Source organism: Onychostoma macrolepis, chromosome 03 (genome assembly GCF_012432095.1).
Source record: "Onychostoma macrolepis isolate SWU-2019 chromosome 03, ASM1243209v1, whole genome shotgun sequence".
In the NCBI taxonomy this organism is placed as follows: Eukaryota; Metazoa; Chordata; class Actinopteri; order Cypriniformes; family Cyprinidae; genus Onychostoma; species Onychostoma macrolepis.
This window is the reverse complement of record NC_081157.1, coordinates 16,088,121-16,112,719: the sequence shown is the minus strand read 5'-3', so window position 1 is coordinate 16,112,719 and position 24,599 is coordinate 16,088,121. Positions and strand designations below refer to the sequence as shown.

At 36.4% G+C, this 24,599-nt stretch overlaps 3 protein-coding genes across 4 annotated transcripts in view; 1 reads left to right on the top strand and 2 right to left on the bottom strand.

Moving 5' to 3' along the window:
• Nucleotides 1-1,226: 1,226 nt before the first annotated feature.
• LOC131536635 (5-hydroxytryptamine receptor 3A-like) lies at nt 1,227-9,255 on the bottom strand. The gene is made up of 10 exons (XM_058769661.1): nt 9,062-9,255; nt 8,892-8,954; nt 8,258-8,409; nt 8,111-8,155; nt 7,194-7,300; nt 6,931-7,100; nt 6,550-6,668; nt 3,053-3,263; nt 2,414-2,578; nt 1,227-1,920 (listed from the first exon to the last, which is right to left on the bottom strand). The coding sequence occupies exons 2-10, from the start codon at nt 8,944-8,946 to the stop codon at nt 1,616-1,618; spliced, it is 1,329 nt and encodes a 442-aa protein (XP_058625644.1). The 5' UTR covers nt 8,947-8,954; nt 9,062-9,255; the 3' UTR covers nt 1,227-1,615.
• A 2,928-nt stretch (nt 9,256-12,183) lies between these two features.
• On the top strand, nt 12,184-15,825 carry stk19 (serine/threonine kinase 19). Of its 2 annotated transcripts, none has more exons than XM_058769714.1 (6): nt 12,184-12,570; nt 14,358-14,506; nt 14,626-14,861; nt 14,937-15,034; nt 15,422-15,569; nt 15,648-15,825. In XM_058769714.1, exons 1-6 carry the CDS (start codon nt 12,477-12,479, stop codon nt 15,694-15,696), a joined length of 774 nt encoding a protein of 257 aa, XP_058625697.1. In that variant the 5' UTR covers nt 12,184-12,476; the 3' UTR covers nt 15,697-15,825. The 2 variants fall into 2 exon arrangements, with proteins under 2 accessions (XP_058625697.1, XP_058625698.1); XM_058769715.1 differs by having other exon boundaries at nt 12,185-12,570; nt 14,361-14,506.
• A 957-nt stretch (nt 15,826-16,782) lies between these two features.
• Nucleotides 16,783-24,599, bottom strand: part of rac1b (Rac family small GTPase 1b) — an 8,513-nt gene continuing 696 nt past the window's right edge. Inside the window, exons 2-6 of the mRNA XM_058769716.1 lie at nt 22,930-23,001; nt 22,222-22,339; nt 21,310-21,372; nt 20,980-21,139; nt 16,783-18,535 (exon numbers count right to left, since the gene is read on the bottom strand). Coding sequence (XP_058625699.1) covers nt 18,405-18,535; nt 20,980-21,139; nt 21,310-21,372; nt 22,222-22,339; nt 22,930-23,001 — 544 coding nt within the window. The 3' untranslated portion in view covers nt 16,783-18,404. The remainder of the gene's footprint in view (nt 18,536-20,979; nt 21,140-21,309; nt 21,373-22,221; nt 22,340-22,929; nt 23,002-24,599) is intronic.

The window sequence follows — 24,599 nt, the reverse complement described above, 5'->3', positions numbered from 1 at the left end:
GAGGCTGGCAAATAGGATAAAGACTATTTTTGGAGTATAAAAAGAGTGCCTCCACACCCACTGAAAGGACATGTATGCTCTGATGCTTAATGATGTTTACCTTGCAAGTAAACATAACCCTCCCTGGAGCAGGTTTAGGTATTAGACAGGATTAAGGATGTAGAATGTGGTCATGCAGAATATTTGCTTTATAATTACTAATAAACAGCCAATATGTTAATAGGCATGCTAATAAGCTACTAGTTAATATTGAGAATTGGCCCCCATACTAAAGTGTTAACTGTAGATTCTTCTAATATGTAATGAAGTACAATCAACAGATTATATTTTTTAGTAAAACTAACAAACCAAACAATATCATACCAAATTGAGTTTAAACCATGAAACCCTGGTTTGTCTTGAGCAGTTAGGCTAATCAATGTTTTTGTCAATAACCCTCCTGGTCCTGCCTAATCTCGATCAATACCACACTGATATCTTTTAGGTCAATGCTGGTAGTTTCAGGTCTGTTAAAGGAATAGTTCATCTAAAAAGGAAAATTCTGTCATCCCTTGTACCAAACTTATATGACTCCTTGTGAGAAACGTGTCCACGTTCATTGTAACTGCAGGGAGAACAAAAGAAAATACAAGCTTGGAATGACACAACTGAAGAGTAAATCAAGCTTTTACTGCAAATGTCAATAAGCTGAAGTTACCTCCAGGCTTTCCACCAAACAGAGCAAGTTCATAGGAAAGTAAAGGTCAGCAAATGATTCAGAACAGTGTGTGACGTTAATGAAGGGAACAATAGTGCATTTAATTGTGTTATGATAGCTGCTTGGAGAACAACAGTTAGTCTTCTGTTAGGTTAGACCAAACTGTAAAACATCCTAATTGGAGAGTTGTGTAAATTAGATTGTGCCTGAAGCATGTTCTGTCCAAAGTGTTTGACTGGATACTGCTTATTGATAGTAAGTAAGGTCACTGCCACTGTAGGATAGGTCAGGGTCATAACAGCTGTCAAACCTCACAAGTCAGTGGAAAAGTTGGCAAAAATGTGAGCCACGCAGTCTGGAAAATACTCACAACTTCAATATATATATATATATATATATATATATATAGACATACAGGTATTTCAACTTTATACATTTAAAGACACAGAGCTGATACAGTTAAACAATTACCCAGCTAATTACCAAGTCTTCTTTTAGCTTCTGTATTTATTTAGAAGTATGTGCACTGATAAATGATCCACAACATATATTAAGAATGACAAAATTTTCAGTAGTGATTAAAATAGCATTTCTATTTGTTGTTATAATTAATGCTACGAAAATACCTTTTTGAATATAGTGGTTTAATACAAATAAAATTGCTTTTCAATCTCAATAGCATGCAGAAAGTTTGCACATTTAATAAGACAGTGAGAATTACATTTTGTCAAGCTATTTTGTATGTTGTATTGATTCCTAAGATTTTGTTGATATTCTTGTAAATATGAATAAATCAGTTTTTGATGTCCTGTACATTATTCAGTCATTACTTTTCAAAGTTTGCTACAGATTATATGCACCAATTAGGAAAAAAAAAAAAAAAACAGAGCTGATCTGAGAACAGAGCAGTGAAAGTGACTATTGGTATGAGTCTGAGTATGAGTAGTCATAGTAGGCATCATCTTGGTGGGAATCATCCCAGAAATCTAGATTATTAACCTTACAAATGTCTGTTCGGGTGATAATAAGTATACTTATGGAATAAAGTATGTAGATGATTATAAAAAAGCCAAAGCAGAATTTGTCTAAGAGGTAAGCAAATGCCACTTTACTCTGAGCCTCCTTTTCCCTTTCATCCACGGTCTCCAAAAAGTTCACTATTTTCTGGAGTGAAGCTGTCTCTGAAGCCAGATCACCAGACTTTGTTGTAATCACACCTGTATCTGTTGATGCAGACCAAATTATTTATGTCATTGTAATGTTGATCTAAATAAAACTGAAGTATGTCATTTCTGCACCACCAGCACAAAAATAAATTGAAAAAATAATGAGGGTTGAATTCATCAAACAGTTGCACCACTTTTGCATAATTTCAGCTGAAGAAGCACAATTTATGATACCATTGTTGAAGGTTTTAATCCTGATTTTAAGCATTTTACTGAAACATAATTTTGTCAGTCAAGTACATTTGTGTCAATTTCCCTATTTAAGTAGATGTATATGGATGGCTGATGGATAAAATTAAATCCTGGCCTATTTTTTTTTTTTTACAGCAGTAAAATGCATTGTGAATGGCATTTAGATGTTAACTTTAGGCCAGGATATGAGAAAGCAATATCACTGTTGAAAAACATATATTACCTTACACATTTGCACTTTGTTGTTTGTTTCATACTTGAAGCAAAGGCTAAAAAAGCGAATTAACCTGTTTCATACCTTTCTCCTGATCCAGGCCGTCATTTGTTTTGGTGCTGTTTGATGGATGAACCTTGGCGGAGCGTCTGCACACCAAGAAGCTGTCTTCTACAGACAGACGTGTTAGCACTATGGAGGCCAGCATACTCATGACCAAACACACCAGACAGAAGCTGAAGTGGTAATCTTTAGAGGAGAAAACAGAGAAAATGCAATCTACTTATTATTGCGCGTTATAATGTGATGCTAGTGATTTTCATTACTTATTTTCTATATTAAAAGCCTGTCTTTTTTAAAGCATGCTGTTAGAAAAGTTAAATATATGTTGAGAGTATAAACGTTTTAACTCATATGTACAAGGTGCAAATATAAAGGGAAAGTGAGGATCTGAACTCCCCAAAACAGACATCTACTAAAATTTTACTTATAGCCTATAAACATTTTCCACGATAATATTTTCCTGACTCCCTGACCGCTTTTTTTATGATTTAATATAAGGATTAATAATATTAGATCCTAATGAAGTCTAATATTAGGACTAAACACTGTCAAAAGTACAGTAAAAGTACTGTCAGAATCACTTTACATCAGCACAGTAAAACTATATACCACCGAGTTTTGTTCAAAAAGGAGCAAGTTTTTCTCTTTTCATTCACTTACGGAGGAGGGGGCTACAGTAGCCACCGTTAGGCAGGTGATCGTTGAGGATGAGGAGGAACATGGTGAAGCTCAGGACCAAAGTGACCTTAAAAGAGTTGCGTTCTCCTCCATCGAATGGCAGAGCAAAGCTCACCAGGTCAGCCAGTAGTACCAGTCCGCTGGGCAGGATCAGGGTCACAAAAGCACTGAAGGGGTTAATAGACAGAGCGACCTGTTCAAAGATAAAAGCGATTCATTAATAAACAATTATGGTTTATTTCCTTAATTCACAAATTATTTAAGGACCTATTCTCGCTATTAACTAGTTGCATATTACTAGCATATTGGCAGTATATTAGTACTTGTAAAGCACATATTAATGCCTTATTCTGCATGACCATATTTTGGATTCCTTAATCCAACCCCTATACCTAAACTTAACAACCACCTTACTAACTATTAATAAACAGCAAATTAGGAGTTTATTGAGGGAAAAGTCATAATTAATAGTGAATATGTGTTCTCTATTCTAAAGTGTTACCTAAATCACATGACAAGATATTAAAATTACTGTCTGTTTTAGAATCAGTCGCTGATTTTTCAGACTAGTTCCTTGTGTAAACTTCATTTACACGGTCAGGGAGGGAGATTCAGAGGGAGTTGCTGCATGTCTCAGGCATTAAGTTACCAAATTCAGTCTTTTTTCATTGTTTATGTTTATGTGGTGCAGAAAACTGTCAGATCTCTGACAAAATAGGACGAAAGCGAAAAATGTCGGCAGATGTGACACCTCCGACCACAACTGAGTTGTTTTGAGTCAACTAATGTGTGGCTAAATAAGAATAATTCCTAATTTGTAAACTAATTATTTGGTAGCACTTTAGTTGATTAGCATGCATATTACATTGCATATATATTGGCTGTTTATTTCTACTTAAAAAGCACATATTCTGCATTAGTATGTGACCCTGAACCACAAAACCAGATTTCTACATCATCTGAAAGTTGAATAAATAAGCTTTCCATTAATGTATGGTTTGTTAGGATCGGACAATATTTGGCCGAGATACAACTATTTGAAAATCTGGAATCTGAGGGTGCAAAAAAATCAATATACTGAGAAAATCGCCTTTAAAGTTGTCCAAATGAAGTTCTTAGCAATGCATATTACTGATAAAAAATAAATTTTGATATATTTACGGTAGTAAATTCACTAAATATCTTCATGGAACATGATCTTTACTTAATATCCTAATGATTTTTGGCATAAAATAAAAATGGATAATTTTGACCCATACAATGTATTTTTGGCTATTGCTACAAATATACCCCAGCGATTTAAGACTGGTTTTGTGGTCCAGGGTCACATATTACCATATTACCAATATTAGGCTACCATATTCCAGACCCTTTAATCCTAAACAACTACCTTACTAACTATTAACACTACTAACTACTAACACTTGACGGCTGCTCTGTCAATTCTTCTTCATCAGTCAGGAACCTAGGTGTGCTGTTTGATAGCAATCTTTCATTTGAAAGCCATGTTTCTAGCATCTGTAAAACTGCATTTTTTCATCTCAAAAGCATATCTAAATTGCGACCAATGCTCTCAACGTCAAATGCAGAAATGTTAATTCATGCGTTTATGACCTCAAGGTTAGACTATTGTAATGCTTTATTGGGTGGTTGTTCTGCACGCTTGATCAACAAACTACAGTTAGTCCAAAATGCAGCAGCTAGAGTTCTTACTAGAACCAGGAAATATGACCATATTAGCCCGGTTCTGTCAACACTGCACTGGCTCCCTATCAAGCATCAGATAGATTTTAAAATCTTGTTAATTACTTATAAAGCCCTGAATGGTTTAGCTCCTCAGTACTTGAGCGAGCTCTTATCGCATTATAGTCCTCCACGTCCGCTGCGTTCTCAAAACTCCGGCCGTTTGATAATACCTAGAATATCAATATCAACTGCGGGCGGCAGATCCTTTTCCTATTTAGCACCCAAACTCTGGAACGATCTACCTAGCACTGTTCGGGAGGCAGACACACTCTGTCAGTTTAAATCTAGATTAAAGACCCATCTCTTTAGCCTGGCTTACACATAACACACTAATACGCTTCTATTATCCAAATCCGTTAAAGGATTGTTAGGCTGCATTAATTAGATCAACCGAACCGAACACTCCCCATAACACACGATGTACTCGTTACATCGTAAGTTGAATGGCATCTACGCTAATATTTGTCTGTTTCTTTCCTAGTCTGTTTCTCAGTCCGTATCCGATCAGATGGTGGATCAGCACCAAGAGATGATGTCTGCGGCCCTGATCGTCAGCGGAGACCAGCACACCCAGATGAGCCCCAGAGATATATCCCCAGATATATCAACCAAAAATAACAAAATAACTAAAATATAATAAAATACCTAACTACATAATACTACTATTGTTAGAAATTGCAACAAAATTAAAATAGAAATATAAACTTTTGAACTGCGGGTTTCGTCTGGTCAGAGGAGAACTGGCCCCCCGACTGAGCCTGGTTTCTCCCAAGGTTTTTTTTTCTCCATTCTGTCACAGAGGGAGTTTTGGTTCCTTGCCGCTGTCGCCTCTGGCTTGCTCAGTTGGGGACACTTAATTTCTAGCGATTATCATCGATTTGATTGCACAGATACTATTTAAACTAAACTGAGCTAGACAATGACATCTCTGAATTCAATAATGAAATGCCTTTAACTGAAAATTGAGTGTTTAATCTTATCATTATACATTACTGACACTCTATCCTCCAATTTGATACTGTTAAGTGCTTTGACACAATCTGTATTGTTAAAAGCGCTATATAAATAAAGGTGACTTGACTTGACTTATTAATAAGCAGCAAATTATGAGTTTATTGAGGCAAAAGTCGTAGTTAATAGTTCATAGTGAGAACTGGACCTTAAAATAAAGTGTGACCATTCTTCAGAAAAAAACGATATTAAAATTATATTTAAAAAAAACAACTATAATTTCAGTTAACATCCTGATGCTTTGTTTTTATTAGCATTTTGGTAACACTTTATTTGAAGGTATCTTAACTAGTTGCTTATTAGCATGCATATTACTAGAATATTAGCCATTTATTAGTAGTAATTAAGCACATATTAATGCCTTATTCTACATGACCTTATTCTACATCCCTAATCCTACCCAATACCTAAACTTAACAACTACCTTACTAACTATTAATAAGCAGCAAATTAGGAATTTATTGAGGGAAAAGTCGAAGTTAATAGTGAATAAGTGTTCCCTATTCTAAAGTGTTACCCTTTAATCTAATAATAATAATATTAATGTAAGTGGGCCCTGGCCCCCGGGTTGAGAACCATGACATTAAATTCATCAATTTCTTGAGGCCTGTGTATATGGTTGTACAATGGACCATTTAGCCTATGCTTTGAGGGTTACAGATAACAAGCTCTCTAAACGCAATACTCTTGATCAGAAGTTTAGCAGTGAATAATTTAGTTACTTGGAGATAAACACGATTTGAGGAATCCACAGTTTTGATCACGCTGGTAGTCTGCCACTCTCCTCGACTGCCGCCAACCAAAGACACATTATCAGCGATCTGGAGTGTGAGAGCGCAAGCTGGATCAAACAAACAAGAGGACATATTCAAGTTATTGTAATTCACCTTAATCAGGCCATAAGATATTTAAATGAAGTCATTGTCATTCTTTTCAGTGCAAACACGTCTCATTTCCATGTACAAAACTTGGCACAAACTGAGGAAAACAGGCACAATTCATTTATAAGTTAACATTTGCATAATATAAGTAGAAATATTCTTCTGGTTAAAAACAAATGGTCATGATCTGTTTAACAAATATTCTTGTGATTTCAGTCTTACTTTTCTGGCTCCATCCATTGATGGCCACAGGGCACGACCCCACCACAAAGGGGTAGTTGAAGAGGTTGATTTGACAGCTCACCGTCGTGAACAAAACAACCGCATGGTTCACAGTCCCATCCCGCCTCACCTGGACATCATTAGTGTACGGCTCCATGGTCGTTTCTATTCTGAGTGCAAACAGAGGGAAATCACAACATCTTAACAACATCAAAATAAAAAATATATATATGCCATAACTCAGCATCAGACTTGAGACTCACGCGTTGTCCAAAACTATCCGAGGAATCCAGATTTTATCAACTGGCATGACAATTGTTGGAAATCTAGATTTCTCTTGAATCCATCCAAGATCAGGATCCTTCCACTCCTACGGGTCAGAAAATAGAAGAAATGCATTCTTTACTTTCTATTTGTGATGATTATGAGAATAAATGTTACATTTTGTGACAATTTTAGTGCTTCGGTCACACTTTATTTTAAGGTCCAACTCTAGCTATTAACAAACCATAAACTACGGCTTTTGCCTCAATAAACTGCTAATTTGCTGCTCATTAATAGTTAGTAGGTGGTTGTTAAATTTAGGTATTGGGTAGGATTAGGGATGTAGAATATGGTCATGTAGAATAAGTTCTAATAAACACTCAATATGTTAATAATATGCATGCTAATAAGCAACTAGTTAATAGTGAGAATTGGTCCCTATGCTAAAGTGTTACCACAGCTTCTCATTTTGTTTTGCAATAAAACAGTTCTTTGAAATTCTGAATATTGCATAGTATTTACATTGACATTAAATTACACTAAACAGTGTCCCATATCACAAAATAATTTAAATGAAATATTTGTGTTTCAGATTATTTATTTACATTGTAAGTAGCTGTGTAATAAGTGGGATAAATGCACAGTCAGTTACTCAATATTAGCCTTGTTTATAGAACTGCTAAAAACAAGAAATATCACACTTGATAATAATGTTGTACTGGATATAAGCACAGCTTCTGCTGTTCTAAAATTCAGTTCAACAGCACTCTAGCTCACGTGATATTAATTTCACACTATAGAATATTTAATAGCATTCAGATAACTGAATGTTTACATGTGACAATTACTGTACCAAACCAAAATGTTTTTGAGGAAGATGGTAGTGACACTTCAAAATTGTATTTTGTCTACTCACCATGTTTACCTTGATACGGCTGGTCATTTTCATGTCCTTTGTATCCTAAAACATGGTGGAAAAATTGACATACAGTTGTTATGTGTAATATATTTGTGTTTTTTTTTTAACATAGAAGATGATCAATAAGACAAAAGTGGCACTTACAAAAGACAGTGTCTCATACTGTATTGAAGTGATGTTCACTATGATGGTACAGTTATCACTCTGCGGCGCACTGAACAGTTCTTTCTGAACCCGAGCATTTGCCAGACAGCGACGATCACAGGGAGCCGCGGTGGAGTTACCACCAGCAAACACTACAGGACCAAATGAACATGTTATAAACTACATGAAAAAGTCAGTTATGATACAAATTAAGTAAATTTCACACAGGCAATTACAAAGTAACACCATGAATGGTCACACTTTAGTTTGGGGAACAGTTCTCACTACTAACTTAGACTTTTGCTTCAAAAAACTCCTAATTTGATGCATATTAATAGTAAGTAAGGTAGTCGGATTAGGGGATCTAAAATATGGTCATGCAGAACAAGGCATTGATATGTGTCTTATAAGTAGCTACTAATATATAGCCAATCTGCTAGTAATATGCATGCTACTACTAGTGAGAATTGGTCTTTAAAAGCAATGTGTTACCAAAATTTATATTGAAAAATGATCCATTTTCACCAGTGGACTCTGACTCCACATTGTATACATCCATAAAAATCAAGCTGAATCCCGTAGCATTTCAATTACATGAGAAAGTGTATTTACTACAACTGGAGAAATAGTTTACCTAGTGGAGATGAACAGAGGAGGAGCAACAATGAAATCCTGTGCGGAAGAACCATTTCAGTTCCTACAAACAAACAAACAAACAAAAAAATCAATAAAAATAAGCAATTACACCTTCTTTTACATGCATATATCTTTTTTTAAAACTTTGTTAAACTGATAAAGGTTTACCTTTGCTAGAAAACTCCCAAGAGAAACTTCAGTTGACTGTTTACAGTTTTTGAGGGAAACAAGGATCATTTGGCTCTTTTAAAGGGTCGCTGTTTGAAAACCACATGGATGTTGTTACGCAAGACAAACAAAATACTACCCAGCTCATGTACAAACCATCTATGTCTATTAAATATGATCCTATATTTTGTGTAACCGTGTCTGTTACTAAGACTACAGATGAGATTTTGTGAAACCTCAGCATTCAGTTTATTGTTAAACATCACAACAGAGCACTAATTACTTGCTGGGACAGTCAAACAGGAGGCCATTCTATTGTTCACAAAGGCACGGGAGGCCATACATGAAAACAATCACTGCACATTAGCAAACTCTTCCACTAGGGTTTAATTGTTTGATGGTGTAGAGAGACAACAACACTTTAATTAAATGATGTCCTCACTTTATATAGTCCTAAAGGACAAGGCTGTTCTATTGTATTTTGTTTTCATACCAGCCTGACATATTCATTATATTTGTGATGAATTAAGAGTTTCACTAATTACAGATAATAAACCCACAATAAGTTTCCTCCAGGTCTCTGGTTTCCCCCACAATCCAAAAACATGCAGGACAGGTGAGAGAGAGAGAGCGAGTGTGTGTTTGTGTACCTACTCAACCATATTTTGGGAACAAATTTGCACCCAAAAGTTAGGTAAACCTGACAAAATCTCCAAAACCTCCCTTTGGGGACGTCCTTATTTGTAAACCAGGTTTAAAAATAAACCAAACAAAGTTTTTTTGAAATTGTAAAAAATGCAGATAGAAAATATGGTTTGTACAGTATAAAAACCATTATGGATGTCCCCATTTAGATAGCCAAGTAAACGTGTGTGTGTGTGTGTGTACTTGTTTTTCTATTCAGGTGGGGACTTAAACCTGAATACACACAGACTCATGGGGACTCGTGTCACGGAGGGGACCTAAATTGAGGTCCCTGCGGGTAAAGAAGCTAATAAATCACACAGAGTGAAGTTTTTTGAAAATCTGAAATACCAGAAAGTTTCCTGTAAGGGGTAGGTTTAGGTGTAGGGTTGGTGTAGGGTGATAGAATATACGGTCTGTACAGTAGAAAAAGCATTACGCCTATGGAGAGTCCCCACAAGGATAGCAAACCAGACGAACGCGTGTGTGTGTGTGTGTGTGTGTATGTGTGTGTGTGTTGGCCCTGTGATGAACTGGCCATGCATCCGGGGTGTTTCCTGGATATCTAAGTGGGATCTTTGTGTATTTTTATATTGTACTATTGTATTATTTATAATGATATCAATGTAGGCTTTTGAATGAATGAACAATCCCAATTTTGGTGCCAACAACAAAAAGAAAAGATAAATAAAACTGGAATATTCCCCAATTGGTATAACTGAGTAATTTTTGGAAATATATAAAGCTTAAGTGATTGACAGCTTTATATATTTCATAGCCCTACTATGGAAGTCAATGGGGACCAGCAACTGTTTGGTTACCCACATTCTTCAAAATACCTTATTTTGTGTTCAACAGAAAAACAGAAACTTGGGTGAGTAAATAATGACAGAATTTTCATTTTGGGGTGAACTATCCCTTTAAAAGAATAATGTTTTTGTTAATATTATTAGCCTAATGACTTTTCACTTAAAAAATGTTAATGCAATGATTACTTAACTGAAAAAAAAAAAAAAAAATTAAATGAGACATGCTGATGTTTTAATGAATTATTTACTTGTCATTATTAATAGCATTAACAGACAACCTTGTTTTTACTTATTTTCAAATAGTTAAATGAAATAATTAAAATGGGTGCGTTCCAATAGTTCTTGCTATGTTATCGCAAATTGATTCTGAGAATAACACTGTAGTGTAGTAATAAAGTGTATGGAGGGTCATTCCTGCAGGTATTGTTTATTATGTTAATTTATCAGAATCAGAATCAGAATGAGCTTTATTGCCAGGTATGTTTACACATACGAGGAATTTGTTTTCGTGACAGAAGCTTCCACAGTGCAACAGAATGACAGCGACAGGACCAAAACACAGATAATAAAAGAATAAAAATAGAACAAGTAAATAGGGAATAACAATATACAAATTGACAATTGTATGTACAGGTATATTACAATGGACAGTTTTGTATGTACAGGTACATTATGTGCAAATTCTAAATGTAAACTAAGTATGTGTGTTGGATAAATAAGTGTATAAATAGTGTTGTGTGTTCCATGTTTAATGTCAAGTGTTCATGAGATGGATTGCCTGAGGGAAGAAACTGTTCCTGTGCTGGTCGTTCTGGTGCTCAGAGCTCTGTAGCATCGACCAGACGGCAGCAGTTCACAGAGGGAGTGTGCTGGATGTGAGGGGTCCAGAGTGATTTTGCCAGCCCTTTTGCTCACTCTGGATAAATACAGTTCTTGGAGAGTGGGGAGGGTTGTACCAATGATTCGCTCAGCCGTCCAGACCACCCTCTGTAGTCTTCAGAGGTCAGATTTGGTAGCTGAGCTGAACCAGACAGTTATTGAAGTGCAGAGGACGGATTCAGTAATGGCGGAGTAGAACTGTTTCAGCAGCTTTATTACTATGTAGACTCTTGCAAATAAAAAGTTATGAATCATAAAAATGAAGCAGTCTGTTCAGTATTTAAAATATTAATTTAAAATATGGCATTTAGACAGTTAAGCCTGGTGGGACAGGTGAGGGGGGAAGGCGGCCCACCCCTCAGTTCTGTGACAGGGGCCCAACATTTGCTACACTCCTGGGTGGCCCTTTTGTCTCTGTGTGCCCTTACAGAGGACAAGCAGTTTAGGGAATGCATGGATGGATGGGAGCCCGCAATAAAAAAAATAAATTAGCACTGACTCTCATCTGTGACCACAGGACATTGATTTTTGTGAGGGAATGTCAAAAGTGCTGGCTCACTTTGCCCCAGACGGAGGACAGGTTTTGTCCCGGGAAGTTATTTTAAACCCCCTTTCAGCGTTATTAAGATTTTTAGTTATTAAGATACTTAGCAATTTCCCAATGAGATGCTGTAGATCTGCATTTTTAGATGACAACAGACGTCCTTCCTCTTGAACGGCGCTTGTGTTGTTTAAATGCAGACCGCCAGAGAGCAGCCGAGGCTTTCAGTTCATCCTGGAAGCAACGAAGAAGAAGAGTCGCAGTCAGCTGTTGTGTTGTTGATGAACTGTGAACAAACATTTAAACATTTAAAGTTAAAAGAGTAGAACTTATAAAAAAATATATATTTCTGAAAACAAAAACTGTGTTTCTGTGTCACTTCGGCAAGAAAATGTTAAATATATAAACATTTTGCGCTGTTCTCAGCTAGCATACAAGCTAGGTAACTTACATGAGGAAAACAGTTAAATGAAGAAGTGACAGAGCTTAAAATCAGTAGGAAATGAACAGAAAAAGAGCCCTGATGATCGCAGACACCTTCTGTTTAACGAAAAGACGCAGATGTGCAGCTGACAGTGTTACCGGAGACAGTCAAGGTAAGACCTTATAAAAACACACTTAACATTAATGTATTAGATTGAGACAGCGTATAGACGTACCATTTAAAAAGTCCTCCTTAAAATAATACTACTGTTGTCTCAAGATTTAAGATGAATATTTCTAAGATTCATCCAAAACTAAATTACTACATATTATTATTACTATTATAACACATGCATGCTATGATTTGCATTCTCTGATTATGTAACGTTACACTGTATCATTCGGCCAATATTGTTTCATCCCACCTCGTTTTGTGAAAAAAAATAAAATAAAAAATAGGCCTAAATAAATAAAAATATGGATTAAATAGAAAAAATAAAAAAGTTAAAGTTAAACCAACACAAAGCTGATGTTTAGTCTTTACCACATTAAGTGCAATTAAATTAAAGTGCACGGAGGTATATCAGTCTGTTCCTCAGTAATGATTATTTTAACGGCTTTGCTAAGACCGTAGCATGTAAATATATTAATATAATATTACTATACACATGCTACACAATACAGGCTTAAAATACTACACACTCCCCGGTTTCACAAACAATTAGGCCTAATCCCAGAGTAAAATGTAAATCTGAGCTGTTTCAACTGAAAGAAACTTGCACTAACTGATCTTAAAATATATCAGTGCCTATGTTTTGTCTCCAGATGCACACCGGTATTGTTTTTTTGTTTGTTTGTTTTTGTTTTGATTGCCTAATCCTGGTTTAACCTAAACCCTGTCTGTGAAAGCAGGGGCCTGTACCATGAAGCCAGATTAGCTGGCTAGCCAGGTAAGTTTCAGTTTAGTTTGCGCCAACTCTGGGTTTTAGGTACCATGAAAGTAGCTTGGCTTTTAGCTGCATTCATTGCCATAGTAATTTACACTCCACAGCTAACCTGCTCCAGGCCGGGGCAGGTTATGTTCTGAGTTAGAGATCTCAAACTGAAATTGGACCAATCAGATGTGAGCAAACTGACACATGTCTGACACAAAAAAGTCACTCCCCCAGTTTATCTTGCTCCAAATTAAAGGTCACTAGTACTAAAAAAAAATGGTCTGGCTTATTTAATTATATGATTTATATTATTATTAATCCATTACACACAAGCAATTTTAGTTTAACAGTTATTATAAATCATTTATTTTAAATGAATGTTAATAGATACAGATTGTATATAATATAAATAAGTTGTAAGATAATGCTTTAAAAATGACTGTGACCTTACATGTTTGAGTCTCTATCGCTGTATATTTCCAACAATATAAACTAACTTAAGTTTCACTTGTGACTGCACTGATAAAGCAAGATAATTTATTTTATTTGTCCTCTTTCATGAACAAGTACTTTTTCATTGTAAATGCATTTAAATTAATCATATTCTTCGATCTCTTAACCTTTAGCAAAACCTTGAACTTTTAACCAAGACTTGTGATTGGCTGTTCACCACTTATGTCACACATTCATGTGCACGTGCTCCACAAACTCAGGATCAAAGCCTGAGTTAACAAAGAAAGTTGATGATCAGCATCATGGTACCAACAAAGCCGGATTGGAGTGGTTTGGTTTGGTTTTGTCAACTCAAAACTAATCCTGTAACTCTGAATTTGTTCATCTACCATCATGGTACAGGCCCCAGGCCTATACAATATGTAACTGCTACAATCGCCCTGTGTCCCAATGTGCAGACTATCCACCCTAGTATTGAAAATTACTAATATCACACAGAATTTAGGATGGATAGTATGCACATTGTGACTCAGAGTTAGAGCCAATACCCATGCTGTATGGTGTTTGTTCAGCAGATGGAGCAGCTGATATCAGGTCAAGCTTGCAGGAGCTCATGACACTGTTTTCACGCAAGCTTTTCAATGACAGCCTCCCACCAGTGGTCTTAAAACACCAGCTCTACAGTTTACACAATGACAAAACCGCAGTGGACAAGCAGGTGGTAAGATCAGATTGTTTTAGGTCTACCTATAAATATTCATATCTAGACAAAGTGTGCTAGATCGTTTAATAATAACCTTAACGCATTCAGAGGCTCTGGTCTTCTCTTTTCCTCGTCAGAATGAGTTGAGGGAAAACGGCGAGCTGTTGATGTTCCAGCTGGGGTTCGACTCCGAGGCCTTCGCTTTGGTGTTTGCAGAAGATTACAGAGCCAAAGTCCTGCAGGGGGAAGCTGGCAGAGCAACGCTGGGAACTGTAGAGAAATTTCTGGCCAAACTAATTCCCAGCTGCTCTGATTTGAGTTTCAACAAGGAAAAAATGCTCGAAGAGTTCCTCTTTACAGACTCCGAGATAACGTAAGGATAAGGACACAAATGTTCATATGTTTTTCACTGTCTCTGGTGCTTATTTAAAGATGCTTTTGAATGCAGGCAGCTGGTGAAATCAGGCGTCCTCACTGTGAGGGATGCAGGCAGCTGGTGGCTTTCAATCCCAAACTCTGGCAAATTCATTAAGTACTTCATTAAGGGTAGGTTTTTAACATTAGACACACATGCAGTGGGTTTCCATTTGGTATGGTTTAGGGGTAGTTGTGGCCTAATGGTTAGGGAGTCAGGCTTGTAACCTGAAGGTTGCTGGTTCGATTCTCGCGCCGGCAGGAATTGAAGGTGGGGATTGTGAATAAACAGAACTCTCTCCCCCTTTGGTGGAGAGTGCTTGCCCTTGAGCAAGGCACCGAACCCCTAATTGCTCCCCGGGCGCTGGAGCAAGGCTGCCCACTGCTCCGGGTGTGTGTTCTCTACTCACTGCTGTGTGTGTGCACTTGGATGGGTTAAATGCAGAGCACCATTTTGAGTATGGGTCACCATACTTGACAATACGTCACAACTTAATATCTGGTCTTTTTTTCTAACAGGACGCAAAGCTGTTCTCGGCATGGTTAAGAAATCCAAATATGGTGAAATCCTCAAGACTGAATTGGAGGGACGCGGCACAACTTCACAGGTCAAATTCCAGATGAAGTATCACATTCATGATATAATCGGAGCAGAGTTAGTGGAATGGTAAGGCTGATGTATCGTTGAATAGATTTGAGTTGTAATTGCGAGGACAAGGTCTGAAATGTGATCTTCTGTTTGTAGCGTACAGACAACAGCAGGGACATTGTTACGATACGTGGACGGAAACTAACAGCTCCACTCACTTGACTTAAATTGTACAGAATTGAACTGTGCAATATATTTATTGCCATATTCTTTTGGTTACAAACAGCAGAATCAACTGTGCACAATATAGTTAATAAAAGTTTTCCAAACTTCACTTGAGTGGCAAATGTAATTTTTCCTCGCTGTCTTTGGTCTCACCATTAATTAAGGGTTTGAGACTGTTTGTTCTTATGTTGCTGCCAGTCACGTGGCATTTACAGCTTAAGTGATTGGCGTAAAAACAACTGCGTCCAGAACTGAGTACCAGTTACCACAGTAAATTTCAAATGACATACTTTTGGGGGTCCTGCACCAACCGTACAATCTAATCAACTGCTGAAGGCTAAAATCCCACACATTTTTTAAATTGAATATGCAGTTTTATTAAGCAGCGTCACATTATTTAGGTTAAATGGGTCGTACATGTTGCTTTTTAACCATAAAAGCCTTCCACTTTTTCATATCTAACCTATAAACCTCGTGCGCCAGAGAAACAAGTGTGCAGTCAAGTCACCTTTATTTATATAGCGCTTTTAACAATACAGATTGTGTCAAAGCACTTAACAGTATCAAATTGGAGAGAGTGTCAGTAATGTATAATAAGATTAAACACTCAATTTTCAGTTAAAGGCATTTCATTGAATTCAGAGATGTCATCGTCTAGCTCAGTTTAGTTTAAATAGTATCGGTGCAATCAAATCGGCGATAATCGATAGAAATTAAGTGGAAATTAAGTCGTTTGTAGAATTTTGTCTTTGCACCTCCGTTTTTGCAGTAGCGCTTTCGTCGCTGTTGACTGAAAACAAATTAAGTTTTCTACCTATTAAGATTGTTTTATTCATGTCTACACCTACCCCTTACAATAATGTAAAGACAGTAATTATCTTTGTTCAGTGTGACAAATATTAGGCTATATTGATGTGCGCATGCCCAGTAGCCGTAGCTGTATCCCTTCTAGACTTAACCAGTAATTAGCTGGTCAAGTGGAAATACAAACAGGAAGACAGAAGACAATGAATGCAGCTCTGAAAGGGGTGGGGCTTCATAAGGGTATAATTGAAACAAAACAACGTTTTAGGGTTTAATCTAAATTTATTGTATTTTATTATCTCTGTAAAACAAGTGACATCATGAATACCCCTAAAAACAGGGTTACAATCTGGCTATAACTGCAGATAGAAATCGCTCGATAGGGTGATCACAAATGACGCACATTCTGTATTTGTGCCTCAGGACAGTTCAAGTATGTATGCAATCGTGTTAGATGTCAGAATACCTTGTAAATGATGTGCTGTTCGAATCAAAAAGACAAGCAATCGCTTTCAGGAAATAAACATTTGACAGTTACATGTTATTAGTACAGTAAGAAGTAAAATGTTAGTTAAAAGTGATTAACGATAAGGGGAATAAACCGCATCGAGAAGATTTACTTCACATGAACTAATTCCTGTAGTGTACGCTCTGACAGTAGTCTGTTGCTTTTTGTAACATTAGCAAATATAAAAAAAAGTGTCAAAAAGAAGAGTTTCTAAAAATGTGTTAACAAAAAAATATATATATGGCTGTAGAGGGTGTATTATAAATGCCCAAAGAGCATCAAGGTGTTCATATACCGCTAAATTAAGATTGACACTAAATGTCCCATGTGATCCATTAGATATTTTAAAAAGCCGTTGTTGAACATCTAAGCTGGACGCTGATATTTGGGGACTGGAAATATTTGGAGGTATCAATACAGGTATTGTTAGACCTCTTGACGTACTGGGACCAACAAAACATGAATTTCCTGGCCACGTTTCACCCTCAAAGAAAGATGGAGACTATAGTTTGATAAAAAAAAAAAAGTAGCCTATTTTTAGGATCATATATATATATATATATATATGTTTTTTGAATTGAGATATAATGTTATTACTTATTACTTCAATACAAAACAAATTAATATGGTCCTAAAAACAGGCTTCATTCTTTTAATGCAAAATATGATGTTTTCTAAAATTTAGGAGTGAAATGTGGCTTGGACATGTTTTCGTGCATAATTAGTGTGGCCTTAAATTACAGTATAACCCCCCTCAAAACAAATGGCAAATAGTGTGCACATAACTTCATAATGAAGGAGTATAAAAATCTGTTCGGACACCTCATCCTTCCATTAACAGAACCTCAAGTTTCAAGTGTGAGGTAAGCTGACTTCACTGTATCGCTTTCAAAAAATGTGTATTAAACCACAAGACATCACATTTGCTTCACAGTAGCCAACAGTTAGCTGTGGTTTGCCAAATGGTTGCAGACCTTTAGGGGGTAAAAAGCAACAAATGTGGTGTATTGCAGGGCCGCCCCATGCTAATGTAGTGCTATTTGGCAAGATCTTCATTTCTTTCAAACAAAGACTGTAAACAAACATTACGGGTTCTCAATGGAAGGAACCAACTTCAGGACATTGTTAACCATCTAAAAGTTAATATCCATTAGTCAAAGGCCGCAGGTCGTCCAATAGTATGTGTCTGTCTAAGGGAGATGGGTTGGGGGTCGATTTTTCACTACAACTACTGATAATATTGATAAAAGTTTTGTGAAGGTATAAAGTTGTACTGGTAATTACAATGGAGGAAGTGAAAAATGAAAACATGGTCTCATTTCTCACTTCTCCCCTTAGAAATACAGTTTGGATCACAGCAATCTTTCCTCAGAACTCTAGAGCAGCAGGCATTTCCTCTTCCTCTTCTTGACAGGGGGAGGGCAGAGAACGGCCCGGATGGCCTCGTCAAACACCGTCTTAAGGCCGCGCTGCGTGAGCGCTGAGCACTCCAGATACTTGACAGCTCCTGGGAAATAAAAAGACAAGAGCTTTTTGAAAGATATTCCATTTTTAACATAAGCATGATTTGTTTGTGTGAGAAAATACTGAATTCCAATCAGACAGCTTAGTAATGTGGACACTCTGTGTTTTTATGACAGAGTAAAGTGGAACATTTATAACTCTGCGCTTGTGTAGTGTATACTTTGTTTTTGTAAAGACGTGCACTCTAAGAAGTTTTATTATTGTCCAATGTCTGCGCTATTTTTCTCCAGAGGTTATGACCAATAAAAATATAATTGTACTCTTAAACTATACAGGTGCATCTCAACAAATTAGAATGTCGTGGAAAAGTTCATTTATTTCAGTAATTCAACTCAAATTGTGAAACTCTTATTAAATAAAGTCAGTGCACACAGACTGAAGTAGTTTAAGTCTTTGGTTCTTTTAATTGTAATGATTTTGGCTCACATTTAACAAAAACCCACCAATTCACTATCTCAACAAATTAGAATACTTCATAAGACCAATAAAAAAAAAAAAAACTTTTAGTGAATTGTTGGCCTTCTGGAAAGTATGTTAATTTACTGTATATGTACTCAATACTTGGTAGGGGCTCCTTTTGCTTTAATTACTGCCTCAATTCGGCGTGGCATGGAGGTGATCAGTTTGTGGCACTGCTGAGGTGGTATGGAAGCCCAGGTTTCTTTGACAGTGGCCTTCAGCTCATCTGCATTTTTTGGTCTCTTGTTTCTCATTTTCCTCTTGACAATACCTCATAGATTCTCTATGGGGTTCAGGTCTGGTGAGTTTGCTGGCCAGTCAAGCACACCAACACCATGGTCATTTAACCAACTTTTGGTGCTTTTGGCAGTGTGGGCAGGTGCCAAATCCTGCTGGAAAATGAAATAAACATCTTTAAAAAGCTGGTCAGCAGAAGGAAGCATGAAGTGCTCAAAGTTCTTGGTAAACGGGTGCAGTGACTTTGGTTTTCAAAAAACACTATGGACCAACACCAGCAGATGACATTGCACCCCAAATCATCACAGACTGTGGAAACTTAACACTGGACTTCAAGCAACTTGGGCTATGAGCTTCTCCACCCTTCCTCCAGACTCTAGGACCTTGGTTTCCAAATGAAATACAAAACTTGCTCTCATCTGAAAAGAGGACTTTGGACCACTGGGCAACAGTCCAGTTCTTCTTCTCCTTAGCCCAGGTAAGACGCCTCTGACGTTGTCTGTGGTTCAGGAGTGGCTTAACAAGAGGAATACGACAACTGTAGCCAAATTCCTCGACACGTCTGTGTGTGGTGGCTCTTGATGCCTTGACTCCAGCCTCAGTCCATTCCTTGTGAAGTTCACCCAAATTCTTGAATCGATTTTCTCTTGGTTGGTTGTGCATCTTTTTCTTCCACACTTTTTCCTTCCACTCAATTTTCTGTTAACATGCTTGGATACAGGACTCTGTGAACAGCCAGCTTCTTTGGCAATGAATGTTTGTGGCTTACCCTCCTTGTGAAGGGTGTCAATGATTGTCTTCTGGACAACTGTCAGATCAGCAGTCTTCCCCATGATTGTGTAGCCTAGTGAACCAAACTGAGAGACCATTTTGAAGGTTTAGGAAACCTTTGCAGGTGTTTAGAGTTGATTAGCTGATCGGCATGTCACCATATTCTAATTTGTTGAGATAGTGAATTGGTGGGTTTTTGTTAAATGTGAGCCAAAATCATCACAATTAAAAGAACCAAAGACTTAAACTACTTCAGTCTGTGTGCATTGAATTGATTTAATACACGAGTTTCACAATTTGAGTTGAATTACTGAAATAAATGAACTTTTCAACGACATTCTAATTTATTGAGATGCACCTGTATCTATCTCATAACCCTCTCACACAGGTGCTTGTCAATGCGGGCATCTGTTGTTTGTGCACTATCCAGTATTTTGTTATCGTTCTGTCCCTTTAGTTTCACTTTCTACTGTGAAAACCACAATACTTTGGGCTTGACACCTGAATCTATGTAAAATAATACTAAACTCATCAAAAGCATTCACTTGTACTATTCAATATTTTTAAACAAATTAACTCTAAAAGTCTAATAGGATTCTGAAAATAATCAGGTCCACTTAAAATAAGCACAGTAATGAAAGTAAAACCTAAAATTAGTCCTAAAAACAGGGTATTTTTTTCAAAGTATTTATTTTTTTTCTGATTTTTAGGTTGGGCTCAAATGTATGGAAAACTACACGAAGGAATCAGTTACAATTATATCTAAACAATAATTTGAAAACAAATAATAAATGCATAATTCTAAAGGTATATTAATGGCAACTTGATTGGATAAAGAAAAACATCTGATTTAAAATGCAGTTTTAAAGTGAAAGATTAGTTACATTTATTAAATAACTGATTTATTAAATAATGGACATGTTTTCATGAGATTTTTAAACATGCGATTGTTCCACCTACCGATCTCTTTGGCCATGGCCAGGCCTTGAGGGTAGGTGATGGGGGTGAGCTTCTTCTCCTTCAGTTTCTCAATGGTGTCCTTGTCATCTCTCAGATCAAGCTTGGTTCCTACCAGAATGATTGGAGTGTTTGGACAATGGTGTCTCACTTCTGGATACCACTAAACACACAACACATTGCAAAATGATCAAAACAACCAGAACTAGTAAGAAATAGATATGCAGTTTCAGTCCTGCATGCACTGTGCTAAACCTGAAATAATGATTTCAAGATAAAGCTCTAATAATGTCTGCTAGCTTGGTTCTACATTCTACTTTGAAAAGTACTTACCTTTGCACGAACGTTCTCAAAAGAGGCAGGACTCACAAGCGAGAAGCAGATGAGAAACACGTCCTATGGGACAAAAACATTTATGATGTACCAATTTATGAGTGCTTTTCCACTATTTACACCATTCATATGTGGTACATTTTATGCAGTGGCTCATAGTTTTGCTTGTCTACCAGCAATGTCTCAGACTGATATCTGAAGAAATGCTGTTGTTTAAAAGTGACAATGTATATGATAAAATATGAACAGACAGGAAAAAATTAATCCATGACTAATGGTTATAGTGCAAACCCTGTTGACTACAGAGTCACTATATATAGTCACTATTAGTTCATAGTCCAAACATGTATGGCTGTATGCATTACCAATATAAAGCTAATGTAAATGTCACACAGTCATCATCATTCATTGAATGCAACCTCAGAGATCATTCAAAAGGTAGTACAGTAAACCCGCCATAATTTTAGTGGCAGCCTAGAGTGAGCTACAAAACACAATAGTAAGAATGGAAGAATAACTTAGATCTTAACAAGATTTATGTCCACTCATGGAAAGGGACAGTATGAATGCAAAGGTGTCTGTTAAATTTCATGTATACAGTAAGTTATTTTATATGTTTTTTATTTTAAAAGTGGTTGGTAAAGAAACATTGTTTACATTTAGTAGATGCTTTTATCCAAAGCGACTTGCAAATGAGGACAATGGAAGCAATCAAAATCAACAAAAGAGCAATGATATGACAAGTCTCAGTTAGCTTAGCGCAGTACAAGTAGCAAGTTTTTAAATTTTTTATTATATAATAAATAAAAAGAAAACAGATAAAACAGCAAAAGAATAGAGCCAGCTATTTTGCTTTTGTCTGACACTTAAAACTTCTCATTGGTTTCTAAAAAGGCTGGCTGCGGTTCTTACCGTTTGAGGGTAAGACAGGGGACGAAGTCTGTCATAATCCTCCTGTCCTGCTGTATCCCAGAGACCCAGATTCACTGGTTTCCCATCCACCATCACATTTGCAGAGTAATTGTCAAATCTGTCAATTGAAAGGCAATGCAGTTCTGAATGTTAATCAGTGACAACCAGCTTAAACAAATGCAGAATTGAAATAAAACAAGAGACTGTTTCAGCTTTGTAAAATCACAGTCCAAAGGAAGATTCGAATCCAGTGATTCATTTAAATGTTCACATTTAATACATCTCTCTGAAAAACATAATTCTAAACGGCCAAATCACAGCTGAGATAAAATATTTCAGTATATTAGATATTTCCTGTTATGCCAGCAAAATGATGCTGCCATTTTCATGCCTCTGTCGTCTCTCTTTCATACCAACGCCCTTCAGAAGAGTGTAATTTACAGTTACACTGTTGCCTAACCATTCTGACTTGCCTGCCTGAATATTAATACGAATAATATCTATATTATTGGAAGATTGTTGCAGTGACCAGCTTGATTCTACTGTTCTGTTTTCTATGATGAAATGGACAACTTTTTTTAGAGGAAGCTTTAAGCTAATCAACAGTAATAACTTGCATAATAAAACAAATCAGTATTGACAGCTGCATTATTGTCACATAAACTCGGGTGAGTGATCAGGACCCTGACGTGAAGCAAAGGTACTCACACTGTAGGGATGTATTCTCCAGGAAAGGCATTGGTTGTGTAGCTGATCAGCAGGCATGTTTTACCCACAGCTCTGTAATGAAGAAGATAAACACATCACAATAAACACACGGAATGCTACATGATAGTATCAGTATCCAGAGCCACTGAAAAACCGGTCTGGTGAAGTCACTCTGTCAAAACAGTTCACATGACTAGCACTTAAGGGCTGAGATTTCCAGAAAGTGACGTAACATTTTGTGCGGTTTACTTCCTGAAAGCAGTTTTAATTTTCATCAGCAGGCAAATAATAAGAGGCCCGTGTTACATTTGTTAACCTTTTTTCCTTTATTGACTGTTTAATAACAATAGCAATTTAAAAAAATATATGCTGTCATGTACATGAATCAAGTGTCATCCACAAATATATTATTTCATTTTCTTTTCTTAAAATGAAAAAAGTGTGTCCATTAACATAACTATGAAAAAATATTGTAATTAAATATTTTAACCCTGTCATATGACAAATGAAGTAACAGTCAGAAAATTTATTTTTACTTTTTTTTTTTTTAATGGAACAGTTTATTGTTCTGTTACAAAAATATGAAACAATCTTTAAAAACCTGCATGTGTTTTGTATCATGGAATATATAATATGTTGGAATGATAGATTGATGATAATTTTATTGCTATAAAACATCAAATCTATTCAGAGGCCCAAACTACATATGAAATTTGGAGCAGCTGCTGATATTTATATGTCCAAAAAGAAAAATGAAATTCTGATCTGTATAACCGTATAGAAGACTACTATATAACATAAATATCCGTTTTCACTCTGTATCTCCCAATAACATGTCTTGTTTAAAGAAAGATTATTTAATGTTTAGAGGCTCAAAAGCCTAATGCATCACATCTGATACTCAGATTTTAACATGGTTTTTCCGAAAAATTATGCAAGGGTAATCAAGTAAAAGTTGCATCAGTCCAGTAAATGATCATCTTGAAATATTACAAAAATATAAAAGTTATTCTTGTTTACTTTATACATTTTTTTTTTTTTTACAGATTTCACAGCACAAGCACATGTATTACAATTTGAATGTGGATCGTTTGCCTAAAAGGCCTTACGACTGGTTATTTCTGGCAAAGTTTTGATCATGTTAATAATTTAGAGGTAACAAATAGTATACATTATAAAGTTAATCTACTGACAGCCCTAGAAATATTTTAATCTTCTGGCTGATCAAGTACAGCATACAAATTCATGAATCAGCAAAAGCTATGAAAGATTGAGCAACGCCTGACGGATTCAGTCCATTATAAAGTACAGATCAAAGTCCAGCTATGACCTTACTTACTGTACACCTACTTAAGCTTGAAGTTATCATAAATTCACATTCAGTGTTTGATTTATGGGTGTTTCTTGATCACAGTGCTGATTTCTATTGAAATCTAATGAATATGTTGAAGGAAGCACTTAACACTGTATGTGGAAGCTTGGCAAGTCAATGAGAACCTCAAATTCAGGTGATTCAGATTAGCTTTAACATTGCAATCATTACCTTGGCTAAATAACTTCAATGCAAAGAACTCTTAAGATCTGAGAAAATAATGTGGAAAGAAACACATGGGCGAATGAAACATACCACATCCACAACACCATGGTAGCACCACGGCACGTTTTGAATG

Coding starts and splice junctions, on each gene's coding strand:
- LOC131536635 (XM_058769661.1), bottom strand. CDS start 8,946: ATGGTTCTTCCGCACAGGATTTCATTGTTGCTCCTCCTCTGTTCATCT. Junction 6,669..6,930: donor CAATGGATGGAGCCAGAAAA/GTAAGACTGAAA, acceptor TGTTTGATCCAG/CTTGCGCTCTCACACTCCAG. Junction 3,264..6,549: donor CAAATCGTGTTTATCTCCAA/GTAACTAAATTA, acceptor ATCTTTGAACAG/GTCGCTCTGTCTATTAACCC.
- stk19 (XM_058769714.1), top strand. CDS start 12,477: ATGAACAGAAAAAGAGCCCTGATGATCGCAGACACCTTCTGTTTAACG. Junction 14,507..14,625: donor CCGCAGTGGACAAGCAGGTG/GTAAGATCAGAT, acceptor TTTCCTCGTCAG/AATGAGTTGAGGGAAAACGG. Junction 14,862..14,936: donor TTTACAGACTCCGAGATAAC/GTAAGGATAAGG, acceptor TTTTGAATGCAG/GCAGCTGGTGAAATCAGGCG.